Source organism: Schistocerca piceifrons, chromosome 9 (assembly GCF_021461385.2).
Source record: "Schistocerca piceifrons isolate TAMUIC-IGC-003096 chromosome 9, iqSchPice1.1, whole genome shotgun sequence".
In the NCBI taxonomy this organism is placed as follows: domain Eukaryota; kingdom Metazoa; phylum Arthropoda; class Insecta; order Orthoptera; family Acrididae; genus Schistocerca; species Schistocerca piceifrons.
The window spans coordinates 179,248,664-179,276,301 of NC_060146.1; the positions used below are offsets into that span (position 1 = coordinate 179,248,664).

General features: G+C 43.4%; 1 protein-coding gene across 1 annotated transcript; it reads right to left on the bottom strand.

Moving 5' to 3' along the window:
- Positions 1 to 767: 767 nt before the first annotated feature.
- LOC124716932 lies at positions 768 to 27,248 on the bottom strand. Its single transcript, XM_047243510.1, has 6 exons — positions 27,171 to 27,248; positions 19,843 to 19,949; positions 17,654 to 17,783; positions 12,651 to 12,736; positions 7,658 to 7,832; positions 768 to 1,798 (listed from the first exon to the last, which is right to left on the bottom strand). The coding sequence occupies exons 2-6, from the start codon at positions 19,918 to 19,920 to the stop codon at positions 1,605 to 1,607; spliced, it is 663 nt and encodes a 220-aa protein (XP_047099466.1). The 5' UTR covers positions 19,921 to 19,949; positions 27,171 to 27,248; the 3' UTR covers positions 768 to 1,604.
- Between the last annotated feature and the right edge of the window lie 390 nt (positions 27,249 to 27,638).

Consider the following 27,638-nt stretch of genomic DNA (forward strand, 5'->3'; position numbering starts at 1 on the left):
GAACACTTTCCAAGAGCCAGAGTTGTGTATTATAGCCACATGTGTAGATACACCAGCATTCAGATCTTACAAATAGGAGGTACATAGTGACATACATTTAGAGGCTGAGTGTTGCAAATTGTACTGAGTAGCACATAGGAAAATAGTTAGTTAACTGAGCTTTGGTCTTCCCTTGGCACTGAAAGTATCAAGAGCATTAGATTAGACCAAAAGCCCGAAGATTGCTAGCAAGGATGTTTATTAAATAAACTCTTAATGCGTGGAATCCACAGTCAAGTAGAACTTTATAAAAGACATATTTACGCCAGTGACACTTTCTTTATTTCACGATCGCAATTACGGCCTTAAGCCATTATCAAGTGAAGACGTTAGCTCATTTTTGGTTGACATGGCCTAATAGCCATAACATCTTCACTTGATAACGGCCTAAGGCTGAAATTGCAATCGTGAAATAAAGAAAGTGTTACAGTCACTGGCGTAAATATGATGTCTTTTATAAAGTTTATGTGATAACTGTTCCGAGGGCATTGTAGAAATATATGATTTGGAACTTCTTCCTCTCCGCAAGCACATAGAGGAGTTTCGCTTACGTTGAACCGACAAAGGTATTTATTGAACTTTCAATGATTAAATTTTAAAAAATGTCGTGTGACTAGGGCCTCCCGTCGGGTAGACCGTTCGCCGGGTGCAGGTCTTTCGATTTGACGCCACTTCAGTGACTTGCGCTTCGATGGGGATGAAATGATGAGGATTAGGCCGTCGGGTAGACCGTTCGCCGGGTGCAGGTCTTTCGATTTGACGCCACTTCAGTGACTTGCGCTTCGATGGGGATGAAATGATGAGGATTAGGACAACATAACACCCGGTCCCTGAGCAGAAAAAATCTCCACCCAGTTGGGAGTCGAACCCGGGCCCTTAGCATTGACAGTCTGTCGCGCTGACCACCATATATGTAGTCTGTCGCGCTGACCGTTTTATATGTATATATATATATATATATATATAATCTCATTTTGTTCTATACTGTTCGTTGAATTTGTTCGTGGCGGACGTGCGATGGCACCCGTTCAGGTTGCTCGTTCATCCGTTCACTCACTTCTTTTTTTTTTATTTTTTTTTTTTATTATTATTATTACAGAGGATAGCTAAACCCTCTGACCGAACACGCTGAGCTACCGTGCCGGTTAACCACTCAGCTACCAGGGGGCGGACATGATTAAATTTCAACCATGCTATGACTATCGTGAAGGTCCTTGATGTTTGTGTCTCCTTATGCCGATATTGGATTGATACATACTTACTATGTGCATTTCTGGACCTGTACCTTCAAAGTAATGTAGAATACTCGTTTTAGAAAGATCAAACAAGTGTAGAGTGTCTTCAAGACATTTCATGATGCTACTACACCCACTGTGAAAATGCGTTTAAGGCGATATGTTTGACAGTCTTTTCGTGGATGATGACAACACTGCATCGTCAAGCGGTCCAGGCCGAGCCTCCAGCGACTGTCACGGTGACAGTTCAGCGATGAGGTCCGTTCAAGGCTGCGATCAGCTGAAGCTGCCTGGAGACGTGGTCCCCTTACACGGCTGACACGGTGATCCTTATGCGACGCTGGTGTAGCATGGTGGTGCCGTCGGCGTCAGAGCCATGCCATCCGCGTCGCAGCAGGTCCCCTGGGTAAGGGTGGCGACCCCTGCAGGCACCGTGCAGTAGCCGTTCCCTTCCGCGGGGCGAGCTCCACAGGCCAGCTCCAGGCTGTAGCTGTGCACCATCAGCCAGAAGTACACCATCAGCCCTGAAACACCGCGGAAACGGAGCCACCGCCTCAGTTAGCTTCCCCAGGCCTGCTGTCTGTGCAGATCTGTGTAAGGGATATCTGCACTCCTGGTCACTAAATTCCAACCCCACAAAGTATAGCAAATAAAGTAAATTCACTTACTGTCCATCTACAGAATAGCTGGAAGAATACGTGAGTGTGTTTGTACCAGAGATGGGTAGTTCGCGAACGAACGGGTGCAAAGGAATGGTTCACCAAGATGAACGAAACGACCGAGGAACGAATTCCAAGGAACGATCGGTTCAAGTTCACTTCGGTCGCGGCGGTCTGCCTATACTTCCCGGGAACGAGGAACGATCGGTTCGTAGTTCACTAGTTCACTTCGGTCGCGGCGATCTACTTATAGTTCCCGGGAACGAGGAACGATCGGTTGATAGTTCACTTCGGCAGTTCTCGTTCCAGCCTCGGTCGCGAGCTCGTCTCAGTCTCGGTCTCCCTCGGCCGCACTCGTCGTTCTTCGCATGACCACCTGTCTCAGTTCCACTGCCGACTGCTCCTACTTAGTTCAGTATCCAGTTGTTCGTTTCGTTCACTGCCCTCGCCCATTTTACATGTGTTCCAAATTGTTCTTGCACTTGACTCTGGCTATTCAGCGTCCACGACCGGTAATCAAAAAGTATTTTATAGTTGCGTAAACTACATAAAAATTACGTTGTATGTAATAGGTACATCTTTTCAGGTAACAAAAGTGCATGTCAGCTCACTTCATTATATCGATGAATAGCAGCAGACATACTTATAACAAGGCAAGTTTTTTTTTTTATTCATATATTTTTTGGTTTCATCGACTTGATTTAGCAACTAACTTTCAATAATTTGCTTAATTTTTAGTGTAAGAAAATTCGTATAAAACGATTTTCGTGTGTCTTTCATACAAAAAACATTACATTTAGGAAGGCTCTTATTATTTTTATGTTCGGTTGTTTCCAATTTGCATTACCTGCTAGTTTGGTTTCTTTGAAAAAAAAAAAGGTGGGTTGTGGGTCATTTTGGCTCAGTAGGGAAAGCGGTGCCTCTCCATTTGAAAAGACAAAGATTGCCATAAAATCGTATTTACTTATTATCTCAAAAACATTTGTTCAGAAGGGCCTTTCAAACCAAAAACTTTATTACTGTGAACTTAATTATTATTATTATTGCTGCATTAACTTTAATAATGCAACATAAAAACCTAATTTTTACTAAGCATTTCACGCAAGTATGATGAGAAAACCACATTTTATTGTATGCTTCCATAAAGTCTCTACTTCGCCTACGAACTCAGAGACAACGTGAAGTATATATAGGGCGTAAACGATTATTGTTTATAACGTAGCATAGCTATGTAGTGGAAGTCGAAACGAAGAATTTTATACAAGACACTTGTGGTCTATTAAGTTGGGAAACAGCCACCAACAGGTTTACAAGACTACATGAGCTATAGCCCATGCGCGTCGCGTGAGATTTTCATGTTCTCTTCTCCAGCTCTCTACACATCGCCATCGATTGTTTCGTAATTGTTGCTTGCATTAGCTTGTTATTTCTTCAGCGCCTAATTATTACATGTTTGTCTGTTTGTTGTATCTGCTCGTAACGGGCAACACATCGTCCGTAATTGGCGAGCAGTCTGTACTTGGGGCCTGTTTTCACTGCGCCACCCTATATTATCTCCCTGCGATCAGCCACAGAACGCTACAGTTGGCTAAACGAGAGGTTCTGCAGAATCACAGACAGTACTTCTAAAAGTGTGTAAGAATTCTGTAATGAATATAAACTCTATACACCAGGGGGTAGGCAAGTGCCCCCTCTTGGTGCCCTCCATCCTTCAGTCACCTACATTACTAGTTTTCAGTTTTTCATAAGATCCATATACCATGCACAAATGAACGGTGAACGTGTAAAAATGAACGGTTCCCAAAAAATAACGATCAGCAGTGAACTAGTTTCCCAAGGATGAACGAGTTTGCCCATCTCTAGTTTGTACCAGCGGCGTCCAATAAGTCAGTGGTCTGACAGGTTTGAAACGGCCCACCACGAACCCCTCTCCTGGGCCAGTCTTTTCATCTGAGCAGCACTTGCAACCTACGTCCTCAATTATTTGCTTCATGTATTCCAATCTCTGCCTTTTGTACATGGCCAGGGAAGGGGGAAGAAGTTTACTGCATCCGGCTTACGACGACAATGTCGAGCTGTCACGATTGAGCGGTCAGGACTTGTGAGTGGACAGCCAGAGCTGCCGTGAAATGACAGAACAGGAACTTAGGTAAAGTAAAGAGAATATATTTCAGTGTACGGAACACAAATGGCGCGCTTAGGATCGGAAGTTACCTGGTGTAGGCCAGTCTAGGAGGTCGAAAAAGTAAATAAGTGCGCATCGGAAGGGAGGCAGTTCATATTAATAGTTGTCGATGGCCGGTCGTGAAACGCAGAGTCGGAGGCTCTGCCCCCCCCCCCCCCTCCCTACCCCAAAAAAAAAGACGTATGTTCTGCTCGAGGTATAGATTACAAGAGAACGAAGCAACTGTGTTCTGCACTGCAAAACGTTCCAGCTTCCACATACGCGACCCACGCACGCTATTAGATAAAACCGATGGCGTGAGTTCGCTAGCAGTTTGAGCAGAAGACTCAAGGCGCCTCTTGTCAGCAGCTTCAACTGGACAGAACTGCCTCAGCACTGAAAGACAGACACCTTGTGTCACGTAGGCACAGCCGAAGTTGCTCTGGGAGAAAGATCTGACTGGGGCCTTTGAAATGAATTTTTTAAACCAATTCCCTAAAATATTGGCTCTGAGCACTATGGGACTTAACATCTTAGGTCATCAGTCCCCTAGAACTTAGAACTACTTAAACCTAACTAACCTAAGGACATCACACATGTGGTGTGCGTACTGTAAGACCTTCAGTACACACACCATCAGATTAATTGACTTGTCGTTCTAACGAAGTAGGCGAGTGTCAGTAATACGTCTCGTGGTCTTATCGTGGCGTGTTTATCTCCTGCCGTTAGGTCAGACGATAGAAATGCCACTTGCATGCTTAGAGTAGCAGACTGACGGTGACCAACTTTAAACAGAACTTGATTAATTTTCACACACATTTATTAAAATAATAAAAAGCATAGACATTACGTACCTTGATTCTGGATGCTGTTTACAGTTGACAATCTGAAGTTCCTTTGGTCTTGGTACGTTAATCTTATTCTCACATACATCTCTGATACTTGACAAAAGTGTCTATACATTTCTCTTCATGGCTATGTACAGGAATATGGTAATCTTATTAGGCGAAGAGTCAAACTTGACTATATACTGGTACAGACAAATGTAGAACTCGTACAGACTGGTACAGACTAATGCAGACTGGTACAGACTGATACAGACTGACTAATTGGAGGTCTGTACACTCGTTATAATACCTCGCACGTTCATGTATCACTGCGCGAATGTGATCCGTGAGGAGAAAAGGTTCTACGTAAGCAGCAATCTCATTGGCTGCGTTACATATTAATATGCGGATCGGCGGAAGCAGAATTTGGTCCGTCTCTATGGCAGCGCCATCTCGTAGTGCAGAGATGGACGAGCACTGCGCCTGCGCTGTTGTGCTTAGCGGGGCGCGCTCTAGTGGGAAAGTAGTGTACACGCTGACTATGCAGAACTATGTACACGACAACACACATCCATGCCCGAGGCTGGATTTGAACCTGCGACCGTAGCAGTCGCGGCGGTTCCGGACTGAAGCGTCTAGAACCGTACGGCCACCACAGCTGTCCTCTCCCTCCTTCTTGTTAGTGTTTTCCACGTATTACTTCCTCATTCCTTACCTTATCAGTCCACTTAACTTTCAACATTCTTCTGTAGCACCACATCTCAAATACTTCGATTCTCTTCTGCTTCATTTTTCCACAGTCCACATTTCACTACCATACAATGCTGAGCCCCGATCATGCATTCTCAGAAATTTATTCTGCAGATTAAGACCTATGTTTGACACTAGCAGACTTCTCTTGGCCATAAATGTCCCTTTTCTCATTCTGGGCTGTTTTTTATGTTCTCGTTACTCAATCTGTCATAGGTTATTTTGCCACCTAGCTAGCAGAATGTCTTAAGAATGAGATTTTCACTCTGCAGTGGAGTGTGCGATGATATGAAACTTTCTGGCAGATTAGAACTGTGTGCCGGACCGAGACTCGAACTCGGGACATTTGCCTTTCAGGGGCAAGTGCTCTACCATCTGAGCTACTCAGGATTGAAAGGCAAAGGTCCCGAGCTCGAGTCTCGGTCCGGCACATAGTTTTAATCTGCCATGAAGTTTCAGACTGTCTTAACCTCATCTACTTCGTGATCATCAGTTCTGATGTTAAGATTCTCGTTGCTATCATCTCTGCTACTTCTCATTACTTTCGTCTCTTCCATGTTTACTCTCAATCCATATTATATGCTCGCAGACTGCACGATCTATTCAGTGCATCCTGTAACTCTTCTTCACTTTCACTAAGGACAGGAATGTTAACGGTGGGTCTTAACATTGGCGTCCTTCCGTCTTGAATTTTAATCCCACTCTTGAACCTCTCTTTTATTTATATCATTGCTTCTTCATCATAAAGATTGAACACCAGGGGTGAAGGACTACATCCATGTCTTACACTCTTTTTAATTCGAAACTTCGTTCTTGGTCTTCTAGTCTTATTGTTCCTTTTTGGTTCTTGCACATACTGTGTGTTAACTGTCCTTCCCTGTAGCTTATCCGTAATTTTCTCAGAATTTCGAACATCTTTCACCATTTCACATTGTCAAACACTTTTTCCAAATCGACAAATCCGCTAAACGCCTCTTGATTTCTCTTCAGTCTTGCTTCCATTATCAACTACAACATAAGAAGTGACTCTCTGGCGCCTTTATCTTTCCTAGAGCCAAACTGACCGCCATCTAACATCTTCAATTTACCTTTCTATGTGTTTTGTACATAGTTCCACGTAGTCAACACGTACACAACTTTCCCACTAGAGCGCGCCCCGCTAAGCACAACAGCGCAGGCGCAGCGCTCGTCCGTCTCCGCACTACGAGATGGCGCTGCCTTAGAGACGGACCAAATTCTGCTTCCGCCGATCCGCGTATTAATATGTAGCGCAGCCAATGAGATTGCTACTGACGTAGAACATTTTCTCCTCGCGGATCACACTCACGCAGTGATACATGAGCGCGCGAGGTATTATAACGAGTGTACAGACCTCCGATTAGTCAGTCTGCATTAGTCTGTAGTCAAGTTTCAGTCTGCGCCTAATAAGATATCATATTCCTGTACATAGCCATGAAGAGAAATGTATAGACACTTTGTCAAGTATCAGAGATTTGCGAGAATAAGATTAACGTACCAAGACCAAAGGAACTTCAGATTGTCAATTGTAAGTAGCATCCAGGACCAAGTATTTTCTATGCTTTTTATTATTTTAATAAATGTGTGTGAAAATTAATCAAGTTCTGTTTAATGTTGGTCACCGTCAATCTGCTACTCAAAGCGTGCAAGTGGCATTTCTATCGTCTGACCTAACGGCAGAAGATAAACACACCACGATAAGACCACGAGACATATTGCTGACACTCGCCTACTTTGTTAGAGCGACAAGTCAAATAATCTGATGGTGCGTGTACCGAAGGTCTTACAGTACGCACAGCACACTATGACTAACGGAATACGAGGAATAAGCCCCGGAAAAGTTCCGTTATTATGCGCGTCGTTTTGGAACATATTGGTAGCGTGTGTTGGCGCATGAGTACCGATCTCCCGCTGAGATGCAGTGGAAATAGCGGTGTGTCGTTAGCTGGCGGTCGCATTGCTCACCTGCGTGCAGTAGGATGCCGGCGGCCGTGGCGAAGGCGTGGTGTGGGGTAGCGCGGAGGAGGAACAAGACGGGGACGCTCAAGGCGGCGGTCACCACCCCGAGCGCGTACACCACGGCGTAGGCCGCCATCCAGCCTTGAAGCAAGTTGCGCCGTTTCCGCGGCGGAGACTTAACCTGCGATGCACAGTCACTATGTGAGTGGCGTGGGTGGGTGGTTGGATGGGGGAGGGGCAGAGGGGGGGAGTAATTTGTGTAAGGCAGCTGACGGAAGAGGTGAAGAATGAGGTGAATCAAAAGCAAAGTCCCGTTCCGTTGTAGCACTACTCTTTATGTTTTGTAATACACCAATGACACAAAAGTTTAACAACGTGATAGAGGGTAGAGGACAGGCAGAGGTATTTCCGGTTTATCAGAAGAGCTCTGGCGTCATGTTATGTCAACGTTTCCTGCTCGTCAACTTCAGTTCAAGTTCTCTCCTTTACAGCCAGTGGATCGCAGACTCGAACTTCACCTGAAGATGCCGACTAGGAAACCTGTCGAAACGTTGCGACTGCACGACGCCTCAACTCTCCACAGAATCAGAGGACATTTCGTCAATATGTCGCGCTCCACTATTTTTTCTGTACACTGGTTTACTTTGGTTAATTGTATGTTGCGAACAAATGAGATTAATTATACTGGAACTGGCTTCTTATTAAATGAATAGTTTTGTTACTGTAACTCAAGACAATGCACAACATATCCATCTCTGCTCCAACTATCGTAAAAATGTTCTGAAATTATTTCTGTTATGAAAAATAATGAAGTTACCGTACGCAATGCTTAAAGAACCTCAACACCTTGCAGTAGATTTTTTGTCAACATTAATTATTAATCAGTGCCACGGCTAACACTAGAGCTTGAGACTATCAATATTAACCTGAAAATGATTTCTGTATAACTTTTACGAGTCCAGAATTTTTGCATAGCAAGATTTCCTTTTGAAACATGAAAGAATGTTAACTCTGACACTGTTAAAGTTTACAATATTGGCGGCCCGCGTCCGCCTGTGAAACAGAACGTAAAATCTGTTACTTTGTACTCCGATCTCGAACTGTTGTGAGAAACAATTTTAAATTCACTTTTTGCCTGACCGCTTGTTGCCGTATGATTGCCCTTATTATCAGATCTGAATCTGCCGCGGCGGCGGCTCGTCCCGCCGTGTCGCAGCTCTGCACCACGAACACTACTTAAAAAGCTGAAAATGCCTTAAATAAATGGCTAAAATACCAGGCAAGCTTTCCAATAATAACACAGGAGTTCTCATTAAATAACTATATTTAAAACGAGAATAATAACAAGTTCACACACCTTTCTTTATACTCAACGCCTAATGGCGTCCCGCTTACAATCGTGACAAATGAAAGCTACCTATGCGTTAAACACAGAGTCGCAGGTTCCTCCTCTCTACGTGACTCCAAGAAGAAGACAACGACATTATTTATACAATGGCTGATTGTCATGACATCTCTGAATTTTTCTTTACTAATTCTTTTCTGTAGCGGTTTCAGAACTCGCCGACACAGATATTATTTCACAAATCCAGTACTTAATCCTTTACAAATACAAAATATAACGTAATCGTCTCTATTCTATTATTATTCAGAGTCCACAGACGTAATCAGTGCGTATATATATAAATAAAATTGTAATTGCATAGTTACAAAGCATGTTTTACCAGGAAACGTTATATATACATCATGTGCTGATTTGTACAAGATAGCCTTCATTCTATTGATGTCTGCACCTCATCTGACCTATTCAAAGGCTATGTTCTACAGAACACAAGCGAATGGGTCTCTCTGTCTTATTCCTTTTTATTGTGGACAGAGCACTTGGTAGTGTATTCTATATCTTGAGCTACGGAGCAGGTTTCACTAAGGCAATTAGTTTATTAGGAATCTATTACTCTTCCATTGCTATACACAGCTCAGTCCTGTCAATGCACACACTACCAAAAACTGTGAACTCCAGTATAATGTGGAATGCCTGTGAGGCGAGAAAACTCATGGAATGCCTTTTTGCCCGGCACAGTGCAGAAACTCGACGTGACATGGACTCCACAAGTCGTTGGAAGTCCCTGGCAGAAATAATGAGCCTTGCTGCCTCTATAAAAAAAAAAGCTCTCCGTCTTCAGGCCACGAGTGGTCTACCGGAACCATCCGACCGCCGTGTCATCCTCAGTGGAGGATGTGGATAGAAGGGGCGTGGGGTCTGCACACCGCTCTCCCGGTCGTTATGATGGTATTCTTGACCGGAGCCGCTACTATTCGGTCGAGTAGCTCGTCAATTAGCATCACGAGGCTGAGTGCACCCCGGAAAATGGCAACAGCGCATGTCGGTCTGGATGGTCACTCATCCAAGTGCCGACCACACCTGACAGCGCTTAATTTCGATGATCGCACGGGAACCGGTGTATCCACTGCGGCAAGGCCGTTGTCATACTGCCTCTATAGCCATCCATAATTGCAAAACTGTTGCAGGTGCAGGATTTTGTGGGTAAACTGACTTCACGATTGTGTCACATAAATGTTGGAAGGGATCCATGTCGAGTTATCCGGGTGGCCAGATAAAAAAAAGGTTCAAATGGCTCTGAGCACTATGGGACTTGACATCTGAGGTCATATGTCCACTAGAGTCAGAACTACTTAAACCTAACTTACCTAAGGACATCACACACATCCATGACAGAGGCAGGATTCGAACCTGCGACCGTAGCAGCAGCGCGGTTCCGGCCTGAAACATCTACAATCGCTCGGCCACAGCGGCCGGCGTGGCCAGATCATTCGCTGGAATTATCCAAAATGTTCTTCAAACTAATCGCGAACAATAGTGACCCGGTGGCATGGCAAATTGTCATCCATAAAAATTCCATCGTTTTTTGGGAATATGAAGTCATTCAATGGCGGCAAATGATCTCCAGGTAGCCGAACATAATCATTTCCAGTCAATAGTCGGTTTAGTTGGACCATAGGACCCAGTCTATTCCAAATAAACACAGGCAACACCATTATGGAACCACCTTCAGCTTGCATAGTGCCTTGTTAACGACTTGGGTTCATGGCTTCGTGGGACCTGCACCACACCCGAACCTACCATCAGCTCTTACCGACCTAAGTCGGTATTCATCTGACTAGGCCACGGTTTTTCCAGTCGTCTAGGATCCAACCGATATGGTCACAAGCTCTGGAAGGGCGTCGCAGGCGTTCTGCTGTTTAGCAAAGGCACTCGCGTTGGTCGTTTGCTGCCTTGGCCCATTAAGGCCAAATTTCGCCGCACTGTCCTAACGGATGCGTTCGTCATACGTCCCCCGTTCAGCTAGCGTTGCTTGTCTGCTAGCACTGACAGCTCTAAGCTGCTGCTCTCGGTTGTTATGCGAAGGCCGTCAGCCAGTGCGCTGTCCGTGGTGAGAGGTAACGGCTGAAATTTGGTATTCTCGGCGCGCTCTTCACACTTTGGTTCTCGGAATACTGAATTGCTCTAACGATTTCCGAAATGGTATGTCCCATGCATCTAGCTCCCACCATCATTCTGCGCTCAAAGTCAGTTAATCCCGTCGTGCGGCCAGAATTGTATCGGAAACCTTTTCACACGAATCATCTGAGTTCAAATGACAGCTGCGCCAATGTTGTACGCTTTTATACCTTGTGTATGCAATGTTACTGCCATCTGTATACCTCTATATCGCTGTCCCATGGTCTCTGTCACCTCAATTTATATAAAACACCAAAAACCATTAGACAGAGTATGAAATATATCTTATTTAATTCAAAATTTCATCGGATTCCGGTTACGTTTAAGGCATAGTATGGAAGCAAGACAATTTAAATATTTCGTCAGGTACAAGATCCAGACATCATTGCTGTATCAGTTTCAGTCAGATTTAGTAGGAGTGAGGCAGAATGTAAAGGTCGCTAAATCGGAGGCTATATGGGATGACCGTGAAAATGTACTGGTTGATGCATATGCAATGAGATTTTATAGGACGCTACAGACAATGAGGAATCATTCTCCAACAAACAGTGTTTTTTTAACAAACGATCGCGATAATCAGTTATTATTTATTACAAGTTTCCAATAATCGTTCATACCTTTTCCTTCAATTGTTTATTACGTATTAGTAGTGGTTAAGAAATTACTGAAACACATAGACTTCAGGAGAAGCTAATTTTCAGACTCATAGAAATATAGTTTTCGTGTTTAATTTAGCTTTCAGCAATCATACAAATTTCTAGTTAGAACATGTTGTTACATTGTAATTTTATACTTTGCTTGTATCCATTTAACATTTTTTAAAATTCCTGGGCAGTTTATAAATTTCCTAGAAAAACTATTGCATAAAAATTAAATTACATACCTTGCCGAAAAGTTATAGGCGTTCCATATGTTGCCCAGTTAGTCTATATAATACCTGAATTTGACACTTTTCTGGTAACACAGATACAAAATTTTAAAAAATGTCTTTAAGAAAGTATCCGGTGGTTACCTGTATATATACTATATTATTTGCCTTGTGAGCCTTACTTTTTTCATTCCACAATTGATCAAACTGCCGCCCACTACAGTTTCTCTAATTTAGTAAGTACAGTGCTTTGATTCTTATATTTACGACTTTAGAGAACGCCACAGCACAACAGCAAATATATGTATTTGACTATTTCATTTCGACAACTCTGCCGAAGTAGCTGAAGATGAAGCCATGTATGGCTTCAAAATTGACTGCAAGTAAAGTAGACAAAGGACAAGGCCGAATGAAATATCAACATGAATAAGCACAGGCGCCCCCAAACAAGATAATTTACAAGTCCTCATTATCCAGCGTCAGCCAAGGATCAAATACACAGCATTTGCCTTAGCCGATGGGAAAGTTAGCGCTGGACGGTTGTACGACGCCCGCTCCACATGGGAGCGAGTTGTGTAGGCAGTGGTGTGTAGCGTACGGAGTGTACTCACGTCAGTGGCTCCTTTCACCAGCATGAAGTCGAGGAGAACACCCAAGCCTGACAGCGCAATGCCCACCGCCGCCAACCAGAACCAAGCTGCAACCACACAACCACTGTTTGCTTACATAATTCTCTATATAAATCCTGACAAATGTCATAATATTAATACGTGACCACAAAAATTGAAGTACCTATTTTTAATATTAATTGTACAAGGAGACCAGTAATACTTATATAATTCGAAAGGTACTTTTGCCATAGCTGTACACAAAGGAAAAATAATGTGTGTATATAGCTGTTAAGAGTGATAAGAGGAAATGGAAGCTTTTACATTCATAACAGTGCTGTTTATTCTCTATCGCGCATTGAAATCTCCAATAGCTGAACACCGAAAACTGAAGATCTACCAACCTTTGCCCCGCACACCGATGAAGTACTATGGTAGAAATGACACACGAAAGTAACAACATTTCGTGAAATCGCATTCTGGGGGCTTTCATGATTACGTGGTTCATTTTCAATAAAACATGCATACCGGCCAGCTGCAATACGACAACTGCCAAGTCGATGATGTTGTCAGCAGTGAAAATCAACGTATCGTAGTAACGAAGTCTGTAAATAGCGTTGTACATTGCATCGATATTTCGATTACTTTTCTGTAATAGTAACTGTTTCGTCATTTGCTGCCATTACAGGAAAATTTGAAGTAACTTACTACTGTTTAATTTCTTCATTTTCAATAACTACAACTTCCGACTTACCTTATTGTGAAGAAACTATATTTGTTTTAGGGTATGCCTAGAAGGAGAATACTAGCAAGTCAGAGTGAAGAAGGCAGAGCTAGGCACATACAATTTTTGCATAGAGAAAGTAATAGCAGTGTGGATGTTCATAATGATAATGCATCTGTTTCATTTAACAATCATAATATTAATACCTGAGCATAGAAAATTGAATATTTAAAATTAATTATACGAGGAGCGCAATGAACCTTATCTAATTTCAAAGAAATTATGCCGTAGATGTCCAGGAAAGAAAAAAAAATTCATATGTCTACATAGCCGTTAGGAGAGGCAAAAGAAAGTAGACAGGCACATGTGAAAAGTTTTCCTTTGTCTGTGACATTGCAACCAACTTCTGCAACACTTAACGATTAGGTGCTATAGCAGAAAGGACAATGGAAGTAACAGCGTTTCGTGCATTTGCATTCTAGGGACGTTCATTTTTAAATGTTGCAGATAGTTCATTTGCAGTAACACACTCATAGCAGACAGCTACAATGTCGTAACTGCTATATCGTTGTTGATGCCAACAGTGGAACAAAGCCGTGGGGACAACAAATGTTACTTATTAGCGTCGTTTTTTTACTGACTTTGGTCTAAGAGCAAACGGAACTAAATTTGTCTTCCTTTGCCGCAGTCACCACAAAGTTTAGATTGTTTCTAATTTTGAATTTCTACATTTTGAATAGCTAAAACGTCCCTTATTTATAAGGAAACTATATTTGTATTAGGCTGTGACTCAAAGAAGAAGATAACCAGTCAGACTGCAAGACGAAAAACTAGAGAGACAAAAGTTTTGCGCAGAGAAAGTAATAGGATTACTGCAGATGTTGATAACGATAACTCTATCGCCGTTCTGAAAGATACAGTTGAGTGTGAACTGAACATACACTACCGGCCATTAAAACTGCTACACCAAGAAGAAATGCAGATGATAAACAGGTATTCATTGGACAGATATATTATACAACAACTGACATGTGATTACATTTTCACGCAATTTGGGCGCATAGATCCTGAGAAATCACTACCCAGAACAACCACCTCTGGCCGTAATAACGGCCTTGATGCGCCAGGGGATTGAGTCAAACACAGCTTCGATGGCGTGTACAGGTACAGCTGTCCATCCAGCTTCAGCACAATACCACAGTTCATCAAGAGTAGTGACTGGCGCATTGAGACGAGCCAGTTGCACGGCCACCATTGACCAGACGTTTTCAGTTGGTGAGAGATCTGAAGAATGTGCTGCCCAGGGCAGCAGTCGAACATTTTCTGTATCCAGAAAGGCATGTACAGTACCTGCAACATGCGGTCGTGCATTATCCTGCCGAAATGTAGGCTTCGCAGGGATCGAATGAAGGGTAGAGCCACGGGTCGTAACACATCTGAAATGTAACGTCCACAGTTCAAAGTGCCGTCTATGCGAACAAGAGGTGACCGAGACGTGTAACCAATGGCACCCCATACCATCACGCTGGGTGATACGCCAGTATGGCGATGACGAATACACGCTTCCAACGTGCGTTCACCGCGATGTCGCCCAACACGGATGCGACCATCATGATGGTGTAAACAGAACCTGGATTCATCCGAAAAAATGACGTTTTGCCATTCGTGCACCCAGGTTCGTCGTTAAGTACACCATCGCAGGCGCTCCTGTCTGTGATGCAGCGTCAAGGATAACCGCAACCGTGGTCTCCGAGCTGATAGTCCATGCTGTTGCAAACGTCGTCGAACTGTTCGTGCAGATGGTTGTTGTCCTGCAAACGTCCCCATCTGTTGACTCAGGGATCGAGACGTGGCTGCACGATCCGTTACAGATATGCGGATAAGATGCCTGTCATCTCGACTGCTAGTGATACGAAACCGTTGGCATCCAGCACGGCGTTCCGTATTACCCTCCTGAGCCCACCGATTCCATATTCTGCTAACAGTCATTGGATCTCGACCAACGCGACCAGCAATGTCGCGAGACGATAAACCGCAATCGTGATAAGCTACAATCCGACCTTTATCAAAGTCGGAAACGTGATGGTACGCATTTCTCCTCCTTACACGAGGCATCACAACAACGTTTCACCAGGCAACGCCGGTCAACTGCTGCTTGTGTATGAGAAATCGGTCGGAAACTTTCCTCATGTCAGCACGCTGAAGGTGTCGCCACCGGCGCCAACCTTGTGTGAATGCTCTGTAAAGCTAATCATTTGCATATCACAGCATCTTCTTCTTGTCGATTAAATTTCGCGTCTGTAGCACGTTATCTTCGTGGTGTAGCAATTTTAATGGCCAGTAGTGTAGATTAAGAAATTAGACACTTCAAGTAGTAAATGAGTTTTGCTATTTGGGGAGCAAAATAACTGATTGCGGTCGCAGAGGATATAAAATGTAGACTGAAGAAGAGAATTTTTTTAACGTGGAGTATAAATCTAATTGTTAGGAAGTCCTTTCTGAAAGTATTTGTATGGAGTGTAGTGATTATCGAAGAGAGACATGGACAATAAATTGTTAAGCAAGACGAGAATAGAAGCTTTCGAAATGTCTGTGCTACAGAAGAATGCTGAAGATTAGATGGGTAGATCACGTAACTAATGAGGCGCTGCTGAATAGCATTGGAGAGAAGAGGAGTTTGTGGCACAACTTGACAAGAAGAAGGGATCGGTTGGTAGGACATGTTCTGAGGCATCAAAGGATCACAAATTTACCATTGGAGGGCTGCGTGGAGGGTAAAAATCGTAGAGGGAGACCAAGAGATTAATACGCTAAACAGATTCAGTAGCTGTAGTAGTAATTCGGAGATGAAAAGGCTTCCACAGGTTAGAGTAGCAAGGAGAGGTGCATCAAACCAGTCTCTGGACTGAAGAGCACAACAACAACAATAACAACAACAAATTTGACTGTTTAAATATACTTAAATTATATAATTAGTAGTTTAACGTTGTGGAGAATAAATAAAACGAAGAAAAGAACAATAGTTTATGCGGGAGTCAGACGTGCGTGCACAAATTACCAGTCTATGCTTAGATCATTTGCACAAAATGGAGTCAAATGAAAAAAAAATCTCACATACACTCTATACTTTTGCAACACACTACGCGCAATTTCAAAGAGAAATTCTGACCTGGTGCTGTGAGCCATGTAGTAGCCGTAGTGTTGCAAGGGATTGCGTCACATCAGAGCATGCACAGTAGAAAACAGACAGCTGCGTCGCCTCTCTGTGTTTTTCCTAGTGTGGCTGATTCTCATTTCAGCTCTGGTTTCACTGGTGTCTGGTTATTGCGGAGAGAGCATTACAAAACATGATCTCGTCTATTTTATTTGCTTACCAGCTCACATTCGAAGGGAAACGGCGTAATTTTAGTGCTATTCCTGTCTTGCATTCAAAGTGAAATGGCGTAACTTTAGTGCGATATTTACAGTGAGCCGTTGCACATTAGCTCACGACAAGTGGCCGCTACTGATCCAGGCGTTGCAACTTTCACCATTTCTCCGTTTACGTACGTCGTACGAGGTGGAGTGATTATGTGGGTCAGTGTGAGAGTGAGGGGTAAGTGAGCGAGTGTAATTTTGTAGATTTACTCCTCACGCTGTGACAACATTTGCAGTCATTTCATCTATAATCATTTCTATTAATATCTGTAAAGACGATGACAGTCTCGACAGTGAGCGCTGCTAAGCTCGAGACAAACACACACTACGTTATTTACCTTTGCAGTTCCAGTGGCCAGGAACACACGTAAACGACACAAAACATGCGGATTTGGGTTTATATGACATCATTACATTCGTTTCATCTTTACGAACGAGGTTCAAAAAATGGTTCAAATGGCTCTGAGCACTGTGGGACTTAACATCTGAGGTCATCAGTCCTCCTAGAACTTAGAACTACTTAAACCTAACTAACCTATGGACATCACACACATCCATGCCCGAGGCAGGATTCGAGCCTGTGACCGTAGCAGTCGCGCGGTTCCGGACTGAAGCGCCTAGAACCGCTCGGCCACCGCGGCCGGCACGAACAAGGTGGCGGGGTTAATGGTGTGGGGGGAACTTCCTGATGACCCATGAGATGGAGGTGGGAGGCGTGGCCAGATTACCATTCCACGTTAGGGGGTCATATCGCGTTATAGAGGCAGGTGACATGCCTCCATCGCGTTATAGAGACAGGAGACATGGCTGACTGTAAGAATGGTGTGTGTGTGGGGATGTGTAAGTGTAACGTGGCTGGCCTCACCTGCTAAGATGATGGCTTTCTTATCTCTCTCCTCTCTTTCTATTTCGTTCCTCCAACTGTTGCGTATCATTGCTTCCCAAGCTTGTCTCGTCAGGATCGACGTCACGATCAGCAAGATGGCGTCCCCAAGCTGGAAAACAGACCACAGAACTATTTAAAAGTCTCGCGCACACACACACACACACACACACACACACACACACACACACACACACAGACACACACACGCTTCAGAAAAACTACAAGGTTTCTGAAGTCCCTGTAATATTTAGAAAAACACTACAGTTAGAGTCGTTGGAGAATATGATACCTACAGTAATACTGACTTTGCGGGTAAAAAGTTTGCCTCACCGCGCATCGGTGTCAGAAGTACCATGCGGCTTTTCGCGGATGATGCTGTAGTATACAGAGAAGTTGCAGCATTAGTAAATTACTTTTTGGTTAAAATTTAAGAGAGAGTATCAATATCACGATTTTTGTCAATTTTTTCCATTACAAAGAACCAATAACAGTGGTTTTTATTTTTACAGTCGCCGTTGTTAAGTCATTGGGCTATGAGTATAGCTGTGTTGCCGCCACGGTCTTTGAGACATATATATGTGTGTAGCTGACAAATACAAAAGCTAAAGAACTAATGACCGAGACCGCGACCTGGCGTCCTCCTGGTTATCAGCACAGTGACACGTAGAAATGGGAAGCCACTTTGACCTGTGTTTTCTACCTGACCTTCAATTCTCTTCCAAAATTTGCCCCTAACTTCCTTTAGTGCTTGTTCATTATGTGAATTTAACAGCATTGGTGGTAAGCTGCAACCCCATCTCACTCCCTTCTCTAGCACTACAACCCTTACGTGTCCCTCGACTCTTAAGATTGCAATATGGGTTATATACAATTTGTACATAAACTTTGACTCCCTGCTTATTAAAAGTGGCAATAAATTTCCTGATTGAGTCTGTAGTCATTATGAACATTTTGTGCACAAAATCCGCTGAAGTTTCACTCTCTGTGTTTTACGTATTCTCGATAACTAGAATTGCAACAAATGCTTTCCATTGACCATTGTCAGAAACTTTTTGTGAATACAGGCTGTGTCAAAAGGTATTTTACAAGGCATGATGGATGTTATATGAGTACCATGTGAGCGTATTCTGTCAGTTAACTTGTTTTAGAATATGATTCGTTTCGTGATAGAATCTCTGAAACGTGAAGAAAAATGTAGGCAGTTTGGGCCATGTAAGCTGGACAAAGAGTAAAGGAGATATTCAACATTACTGTCAGTGAACACCAATGCAACTCACTCACGGAAGGTGCTCAAGACGACCGTCAGCAACTCCGATTCATTTTGTGTATCGGCTGATGATTTCTTGCCGATGCCTTGGAAAGATTCCCGGCATATCAAGGATGAATCCAGCTGCTACTTGTATTTGTGGCACAGGATCTTCCACATGTGTCTCATGCACCGTGGTTTTCGCGCACTCCCGGCCTGAAAATCCTGTGGTGTGAGGTTCAGTGAGTATGGGGGTCAAGAGTTCAGCAAAACATCATCAGGCAATACACTAAATGTATCTCAGCTGGTGGTGGTGATATGGAGCACTTTATGTGAGTGAATTTGGAGTGGTGTTACCTAACAGTAATACACACTGCCTCCCTTACTGTTACCTTGGGTGGCTCAGACTTCTTACGTCCTTCTCCACATTTCAGAAATGTTGGCACGCAAACGAAGCATTTGCGAACATAAGTTTATTTGAAAAATATGCTCACATGGTACCCACCTATCAGTCACCATGCCTTGTAACACAAACCCCCCCGCCGTCGGAGGTTCGAGTCCTCCCTCGGGCATGGGTGTGTGTGTTGTCCTTAGCGTAAGTTAGTTTAAGTTAGATTAAATAATGCGTAAGCCTAGGGACCAGTGACCTCTGCAATTTGGTCCCATGGTCCTCACCACTAATTTCCAATTTTTTTTCCTTGTATCACACCTTTTGATACACCCGGTATAACTTTCAAATGTTGACCATGTCTGGTGGTAGTTTATCTGTGTTTTCCCCGTGTTTTTCCCTCCGTGTCTGCTGGTAAGTTTTCCCATAAGGTCCCGTGGTGTGGACAGTGTTGTTGTGGCTCGCTTAGTACGAAAACACAGGGTACTGTAACGTCGGTCGGTATCACCAACACCAGAAACAGCAACTACTCACCAGCCAGACCCAGGAAATCGTTGCCACGCCCTTGCGCAGATCGATGCAGAAGCAGACTTTGCCAACTCTGCAGCACATCCTTCAACACTGTCTCTCCTTTCTCCCTGCTGAAAATAAAATAAGTCTGTCAATGGTTTACTCATTCACAGATACTTACGTAGCTACACCGTTGGCGACTAAAATTACAACATCAAGACGACGGCATGGAACGAACGTCAGAATGTCATGAAGTGTTCTGAAGTGAGATTGTCAGCGCCATCCAGGATCTTAGCGGCTCCGTGCGAGTAGCGCTCGAGAGGATAAGCATAGACGGTGGTTTGATAAGTCTGGTAAATTTCTTGTTGCACTTTCATGGTTCGTAAGCTTTATTATTCCAAAGATCGAATAAATAATTTCAATAATATACAGCGTACAGTTCATTGTCGACAGCCGTCTAAATTAGTCATTGTGCCGCCTGCGATTGATAATAGAGAAAACAGTGTCTCGTGCTATTATTGAATATTTTCATTTGAAAGGTTTGACTGGAGAACAGATCAAAACGAATTGAAGTTAACGCGGACTCTGTGCCAACATTGATGATCATTCACTTTTGGAGTAATGAAAGAGAACGTGGTCAGACAAGCACCGAAGATGAAGCGCTCTGTGGCCGTCCAATCGATTAACCATAAAGGAAACCACTTACAAAATCCATGATATGGGCCGGCCGCTGTGACCGAGCGGTTCTAGGCGCTTCAGTCCGAAAACTGCGCTGCTGCTACGGTCGCAGGTTCGAATCCTGCCTTGGGCATGGATATGTGTGATGTCCTTAGGTTAGTTAGGTTTAAGTAGTTCTAAGTCTAGGGGACTGATGACCTTCGATGTTAAGTTCCATAGAGCTTAGAGCGATTTGAACCATTTGAAATTCTCCTATTGGTGTGTGCCAGCATAGTAAACATAAAATATGCTCGACTCTGGAGAGTTCTATTGATCAAGGATGTTGCACAATATCGGTATGTTCACTACGAAGATAATGGCCGACGACAGTAATGGCAAGAGAAGTTAACCGACATATTTACATCTACACAGAAACACTGCAAGCCACCGTACAGTGTATGGCGGAGGTTACCTTGCACAATTACTAGTAATTTCCCTTCCCGTTCCACTCACAAAAGGAGCGAGGCATAAACGACTGTCTACATGCCTCCGTGCGAGACCCCAGTTTTCTTGTCTTGGTGGTCCTCAGGCGAAATGTTCGTTGGTGGCAGTGGAATAGTCCTATAGACACCTGCCAGTAACAAATCTAACAATCCGTTTCTGAACTGGTTCGGTGTATTCCTTTAATCTGACCGAGGCGGATCCCAAACACTCGAAGACTTAGCTACAACACCTTGCGATATATCAAACATCGTCATCAAGCAGCCACAGATTCCTGTTTATCCTTTCCGCCAGATTATTCATGTATGTAGAGAGTAACAGGGTCATATCACATTTCCCTGGGACACTGACACCCCTGTCTCTGATGAACGCAATTTAGTCTGACAATCTATTTTTTATGAATCAACATTTAGTTTTCATTCGATGGCGTATTCCGATTCCTGTGACTCTGTATGCCCAAAGATGCCAACTTGCTCTCTGGAAAGTCGTTAATTGTTGTGTAATCAGATTTTAAGGTGATTAGTACAGGGTGTTTATAAACGAATATCGGGGTTTTAGCGCTTCAGTATTTGCAGCAACAGCTGCTTCAATCCAGTTCCTTAACTCGGGGAGGTCTGCTGGTAGCGGAGGCACGTACACAAGAACATTGATGAAGCCCCATAGGAAAAAAAATCGCATGGCGTTATGTCGGGTGAACGTGGAGGCCATGCAAAGCAAGCCCTGTCATTGGGCCTCTTGCGGCCTATCCAGCGCTTGGGTGCAGTGAAGTTCAACCAATCGCGTACTTCGCTACATCAGTGTGGTGGCGCACCATTTTGCTGGAAAATGAGGTTCTCCATCCTATCTTCTTCCAACTGAGGGAAGAGCCATTGCTCTTGTGTATCAATGTAAGAAGTGCCAGTTACGGGTTCACCATAAAAGAAAGGCCCGTAAACTTTCCGCTGGGATACGGCACAAAAAACGGTCACTTTAGGGGAATCTCGTTGCATTTGTACCACTTCATGAGGATTTTCTGAGCCCCAGATGCGCACATTGTGAGTGTTAACATGTCCACTTAGGTGAAAGGTCGATTCATCACTGAAGACAACATGATCCAGAAAATCTTCATCGTCATGAAGCAATATTTCGTTTATGAAGTTGGAACGTAATCCATGGTCTGCAGGCCTCAGAGCCTGTAATAACTACAAATGGTAAGGACGTAGCTGTACGCGTTTTCTTAAAACTTTCCAAACAGTCGACATGGGATCTTGTAATTCACGACTCGTCTTCCGGACTGATTTCTTTGAGCTACTAATTAGAGACTCTATCGCTCAGCAGTCTCTTCATTAACTCTTGGTCGTCCTGTGCTCTTCCCTTTACAAAGGCAGCTGGTATCTTTAAATTGATGATACCATCTACGAATGTTATCATCATTCGGAGGATCACAGCCGAACTTCAGCCGGAACGCACGTTGCACAGTAACTACAAATTCGGTCTTTGCAAACTGCAAAACACAAAACGCTCCTTGTTCACTAGTCGCCATCTTCGATACTACCACTGTCTAGCGGATTGCGGCGGAAACATTGCGCGCTGCACATGCACATTGGTGCCAAACACAACTGTTTGAGTTGCTCTGTCGTTTGACATATCATTTATAACTGTAAGTTTAATGTAATAAATATTATAAAGCAGTAAAACCCCGATATTCATTTATAAACACCCTGTATTATCGTCGGAGTAATCTTCAGAAATGTTACCAGTACAAGTTTTAAATTGATCGAAAAAAGAGCTAAATTGTGAATTACAGTGTAAAACTGGCTAATTTCATGCGTAGAAGTTTCTGGAATAGGACTTTCTAGGAATCTTTAAGTGGGTATTGTATACTGCAACTGAGAGTTGATCTATTTATTTATTATTAACACTAGGCTGACCTCTAATAATTTTCTTTCCTTCTTTTGCAGGTAAGCCTGATACCATTTCTACCAGCCTTCGTGAGGTGACTGCCTGGTGAAGGTAGCGAGGGTATGTACTAAAACTCTTGCATGTGACGAAAATAGTGAGACATGCCTCAGATACAGCAGGAGTATCGCTTATGTGGTACGCACTTAAACATCTGATAAGTTAGTTCGGTTCTTTTACTGATAAGAGGGTCTATACAAGGGCGATGTACTTGAGGACAATATTATGGAAATGGAAGAGGATGTAGATGAAGATGAAATGGGAGATATGATACTGCGTGAAGGACCTGAGTCGAAACAAGGCCCCCGGAGTAGACAACATTCCATTAGAACTACTGACAGCCTTGGGAGAGCCAGTCCTGACGAAACTCTACCATCTGTTGAGCAAGATATGTGAGACAGGCAAAATACCCTCAGGCTTCAAGAAGAATATGATAATTCCAATCCCAAAGAAAGCAGGTGTTGACAGATATGAAAATTACCGAACTATCAGTTTAATAAGCCACGTCTGCAAAATACTAACACGAATTCTTTACGGACGAATGGAAAAACTGATAGAAGCCGACTTCGGGGAAGATCAGCTTGGATTCCGTAGAAATGTTGGAACACGTGAGGCAATACTGACCTTACGACTTTTCTTAGAAGAAAGATTAAGGAAATGCAAACCTACGTTTCTAGCATTTGTAGACTTAAAGAAAGCTTTTGACAGTGTTGAGTGGAATACTCTCTTTCAAATTCTGAAGATGGCGGGGGTAAAATACAGAGAGCGAAAGGCTATTTAGAATTTGTACAGAAACCAGATGGCAGTTATAAGAGTGGAGGGACATCAAAGGGAAGCAGTGGTTGGGAAGGGAGTGAGACAGGGTTGTAGCCTATCCCCGATGTTATTCAATCTGTATATTGAGCAAGCAGTAAAGGAAACAAAAGAAAAGTTCGGAGTAGGTATTAAAATCCATGGAGAAGAAATAAAAACTTTGAGGTACGCCGATAACATTGTAATTCTGTCAGAGACAGCAAAGGACTTGGAAGAGAAATTGAACGGAATGGACAGTGTCTTGAAAGGAGGATATAAGATGAACAAAAGCAAAACGAGGATAATGGAATGTAGTCGAAATACGTCGGGTGATGCTGAGGGAATTAGATTAGGAAATGAGACACTTAAAGTAGTAAAGGAGTTTTGCTATTTGGGGAGCAAAATAACTGATGATGGTCGAAGTAGATAGGATATAAAATGTAGACTGTCAATGGCAAAGAAAGCGTTTCTGAAGAAGTGAAATTTGTTAACATCGAGTATAGATTTAAATGTCAGGAAGTCGTTTCTGAAAGTATATGTATGGAGTGTAGCCATGTATGGAAGTGAAACGTGGACGATAAATAGTTTAGACAATAAGAGAATAGAAGCTTTCGAAATGTGGTGCTACAAAAGATTGCTGAAGATTAGATGGGTAGATCACATAACTAATTATGAGGTATTGAATAGTATTGGGGAGAAGAGGTACTTCTACATCTACATCTACATTGATACTCCGCAAGCCACCCAACGGTGTGTGGCGGAGGGCACTTTACGTGCCACTGTCATTACCTCCCTTTCCTGTTCCAGTCGCGTATGGTTCGCGGGAAGAACGACTGTCTGAAAGCCTCCGTGCGCGCTCTAATCTCTCTAATTTTACATTCGTGATCTCCTCGGGAAGTATAAGTAGGGGGAAGCAATATATTCGATACCTCATCCAGAAACGCACCCTCTCGAAACCTGGCGAGCAAGCTACACCGCGATGCAGAGCGCCTCTCTTGCAGAGTCTGCCACTTGAGTTTATTAAACATCTCCGTAACGCTATCACGGTTACCAAATAACCCAGTGACGAAACGCGCCGCTCTTCTTTGGATCTTCTCTATCTCCTCCGTCAACCCGACCTGGTACGGATCCCACACTGATGAGCAACACTCAAGTATAGGTCGAACGAGTGTTTTGTAAGCCACCTCCTTTGTTGATGGACTACATTTTCTAAGCACTCTCCCAATGAATCTCAACCTGGTACCCGCCTTACCAACAATTAGTTTTATATGATCATTCCACTTCAAATCGTTCCGTACGCATACTCCCAGATATTTTACAGAAGTAACTGCTACCAGTGTTTGTTCCGCTATCATATAATCATACAATAAAGGATCCTTCTTTCTATGTATTCGCAATATATTACATTTGTCTATGTTAAGGGTCAGTTGCCACTCCCTGCACCAAGTGCCTATCCGCTGCAGATCTTCCTGTATTTCGCTACAATTTTCTAATGCAGCAACTTCTCTGTATACTACAGCATCATCCGCGAAAAGCCGCATGGAACTTCCGACACTATCTACTAAGTCATTTATATATATTGTGAAAAGCAATGGTCCCATAACACTCCCCTGTGGCACGCCAGAGGTTACTTTAACGTCTGTAGACGTCTCTCCATTGATAACAACATGCTGTGTTCTGTTTGCTAAAAACTCTTCAATCCAGCCACACAGCTGGTCTGATATTCCGTAGGCTCTTACTTTGTTTATCAGGCGACAGTGCGGAACTGTATCGAACGCCTTCCGGAAGTCAAGAAAAATAGCATCTACCTGGGAGCCTGTATCTAATATTTTCTGGGTCTCATGAACAAATAAGGCGAGTTGGGTCTCACACGATCGCTGTTTCCGGAATCCATGTTGATTCCTACATAGTAGATTCTGGGTTTCCAGAAATGACATGATACGCGAGCAAAAAACATGTTCTAAAATTCTACAAGAGATCGACGTAAGAGATATAGGTCTATAGTTTTGCGCATCTGCTCGACGACCCTTCTTGAAGACTGGGACTATCTGTGCTCTTTTCCAATCATTTGGAACCCTCCGTTCCTCTAGAGACTTGCGGTACACGGCTGTTAGAAGGGGGGCAAGTTCTTTCGCGTACTCTGTGGCAGAACCTGACTAGAAGAAGGGATCAGTTGGTAGGACATGTTCTGAGGCATCAAGGGATCACCAATTTAGCATTGGAGGGCAGCGTGGAGGGTAAAAATCGTAGAGGGAGGCCAAGAGATGAATACACTAAGCAGGTTCAGAAGGATGTAGGCTGCAGTAGGTACTGGGAGATGAAGAGGCTTGGACAGGATAGAGTAGCATGGAGAGCTGCATCAAACCAGTCTCAGGACTGAAGACCACCATAACAACAACAACAACAACAACAACTGATAAGAAGCGCGCAATTTACAATTTCACTTGTGTGTGGTTTAGAGCCACATATCACTAAGTAGCTCTCGGTGCAGAAGCTGTTTGAGGGTAAATTCTGGGCCAATGATGTGCCGATTTGCGCCAGTTACTGTTCATGTTCGATAATGACCTGACAGACAACATTAATTCCACAGATTATGCAGTTACCTACAGCAAAATACTGTATGAAAAAATCTTCACAAATATTGAAACAGATAGTGAAAGGATTTCAAAGTGACGCTAGAACCCATATAGCTTACGAGGTACAGCAATGTAAAATTCTGCACAAACCGAAAAAGTACTGTGCGACAGCGGTGAGTCACAGTTAGACTCGTTCAATTGATATAAATATCAGGATATGACAATTTGTGTTGATACGAAATGGAATAATTACACAGGCTCAATCATAAGTGCAGCAGGCGGCAGATTTCGGCTCATTGGTAGAACACAAGGGAAATGCAGTTAGTCGGTACTCCACACGTATATTCTCGGAAATTTCTTTCTCAAATTATGGATAGTTATAGATTTTGTAAGATAATTCTGAAATTCCGTCAGATCAACAACGTTACTGGTAAACGAAATATGAAAACTGCGAAAGCAAAACATCTCTACGGCTTTATGTGCCGATCTTTCGTAAGTGTTCTAGAAACGCGCCCTGTAGCCTATGAGCTTGAGGCAGACACTTCGTCATGACAAGCGAGAAATTGCAGAATCCACTGATGATGCCTTTAATGTTCAAGGAGAAACGTCTCTGAAGAATAAATAAGCATTGCTACAGAGAGAAAAAATTCGCCTGAGGCTGTAAAACGAAATAATTAAACTTGTTACGCACTGTGTGTTTTGCCATCCAGCTTCCGGCGCCGATAAAGCTAAACGCGTTCCTTTAAACACGTCGTGCCAAAGCGAGATGCGGTTGCTGTACGATACCTAAGATTCAGCTGGTAGCAGCCTTACGATATCAGGCGATGGCAATAATGACTCGTGTTGTGAGCAAGTGGTCCAGCGGAGAGCGTTGATGTCGTCACCCACCTGTTGTCACTGGCTTGTCCTCCCGCTACTCGTTGCTACGGCCGGTCCACACAACCTGCCTGCGACACTGAACAGACGAGACTGGCTTCGAGCCAAGCCTCTCTGGTGTGTATTTCCTCCCTCCTCACCCCCCCCCCCCCCACCCAGTTCCCCTCCTCACACAGTGGTCAGTACACAACAAGACAATGAGTCACGGAATTCGCACAAAGTCGTTCCGCAACTTCGCCACTGCAGCCATGCCAAGCGGCTGACCTATATAAACACACTGCGAAACGATTGTCAGTTGTTTATTTGGAGTCGATAAGCACTTTCAAAATGTAGATGAGGTAATACTTCGGAGCTTAATTTGGTACTATAAAAATGGAAAGTGGTTTCGTAATATGAGAGGAATAATATGGGACGAAATAAAATGTTTTTCCTCCTTTTAGGCAGTTTGGCGTTCATGAGATAGAGAGATGGAAAGCCACT

Coding starts and splice junctions, on each gene's coding strand:
- LOC124716932 (XM_047243510.1), bottom strand. CDS start 19,920: ATGTGCTGCAGAGTTGGCAAAGTCTGCTTCTGCATCGATCTGCGCAAG. Junction 17,784..19,842: donor CGATTTCCTGGGTCTGGCTG/GTGAGTAGTTGC, acceptor TCTGTTTTCCAG/CTTGGGGACGCCATCTTGCT. Junction 1,799..7,657: donor CGGCATCCTACTGCACGCAG/GTGAGCAATGCG, acceptor GCGGTGTTTCAG/GGCTGATGGTGTACTTCTGG.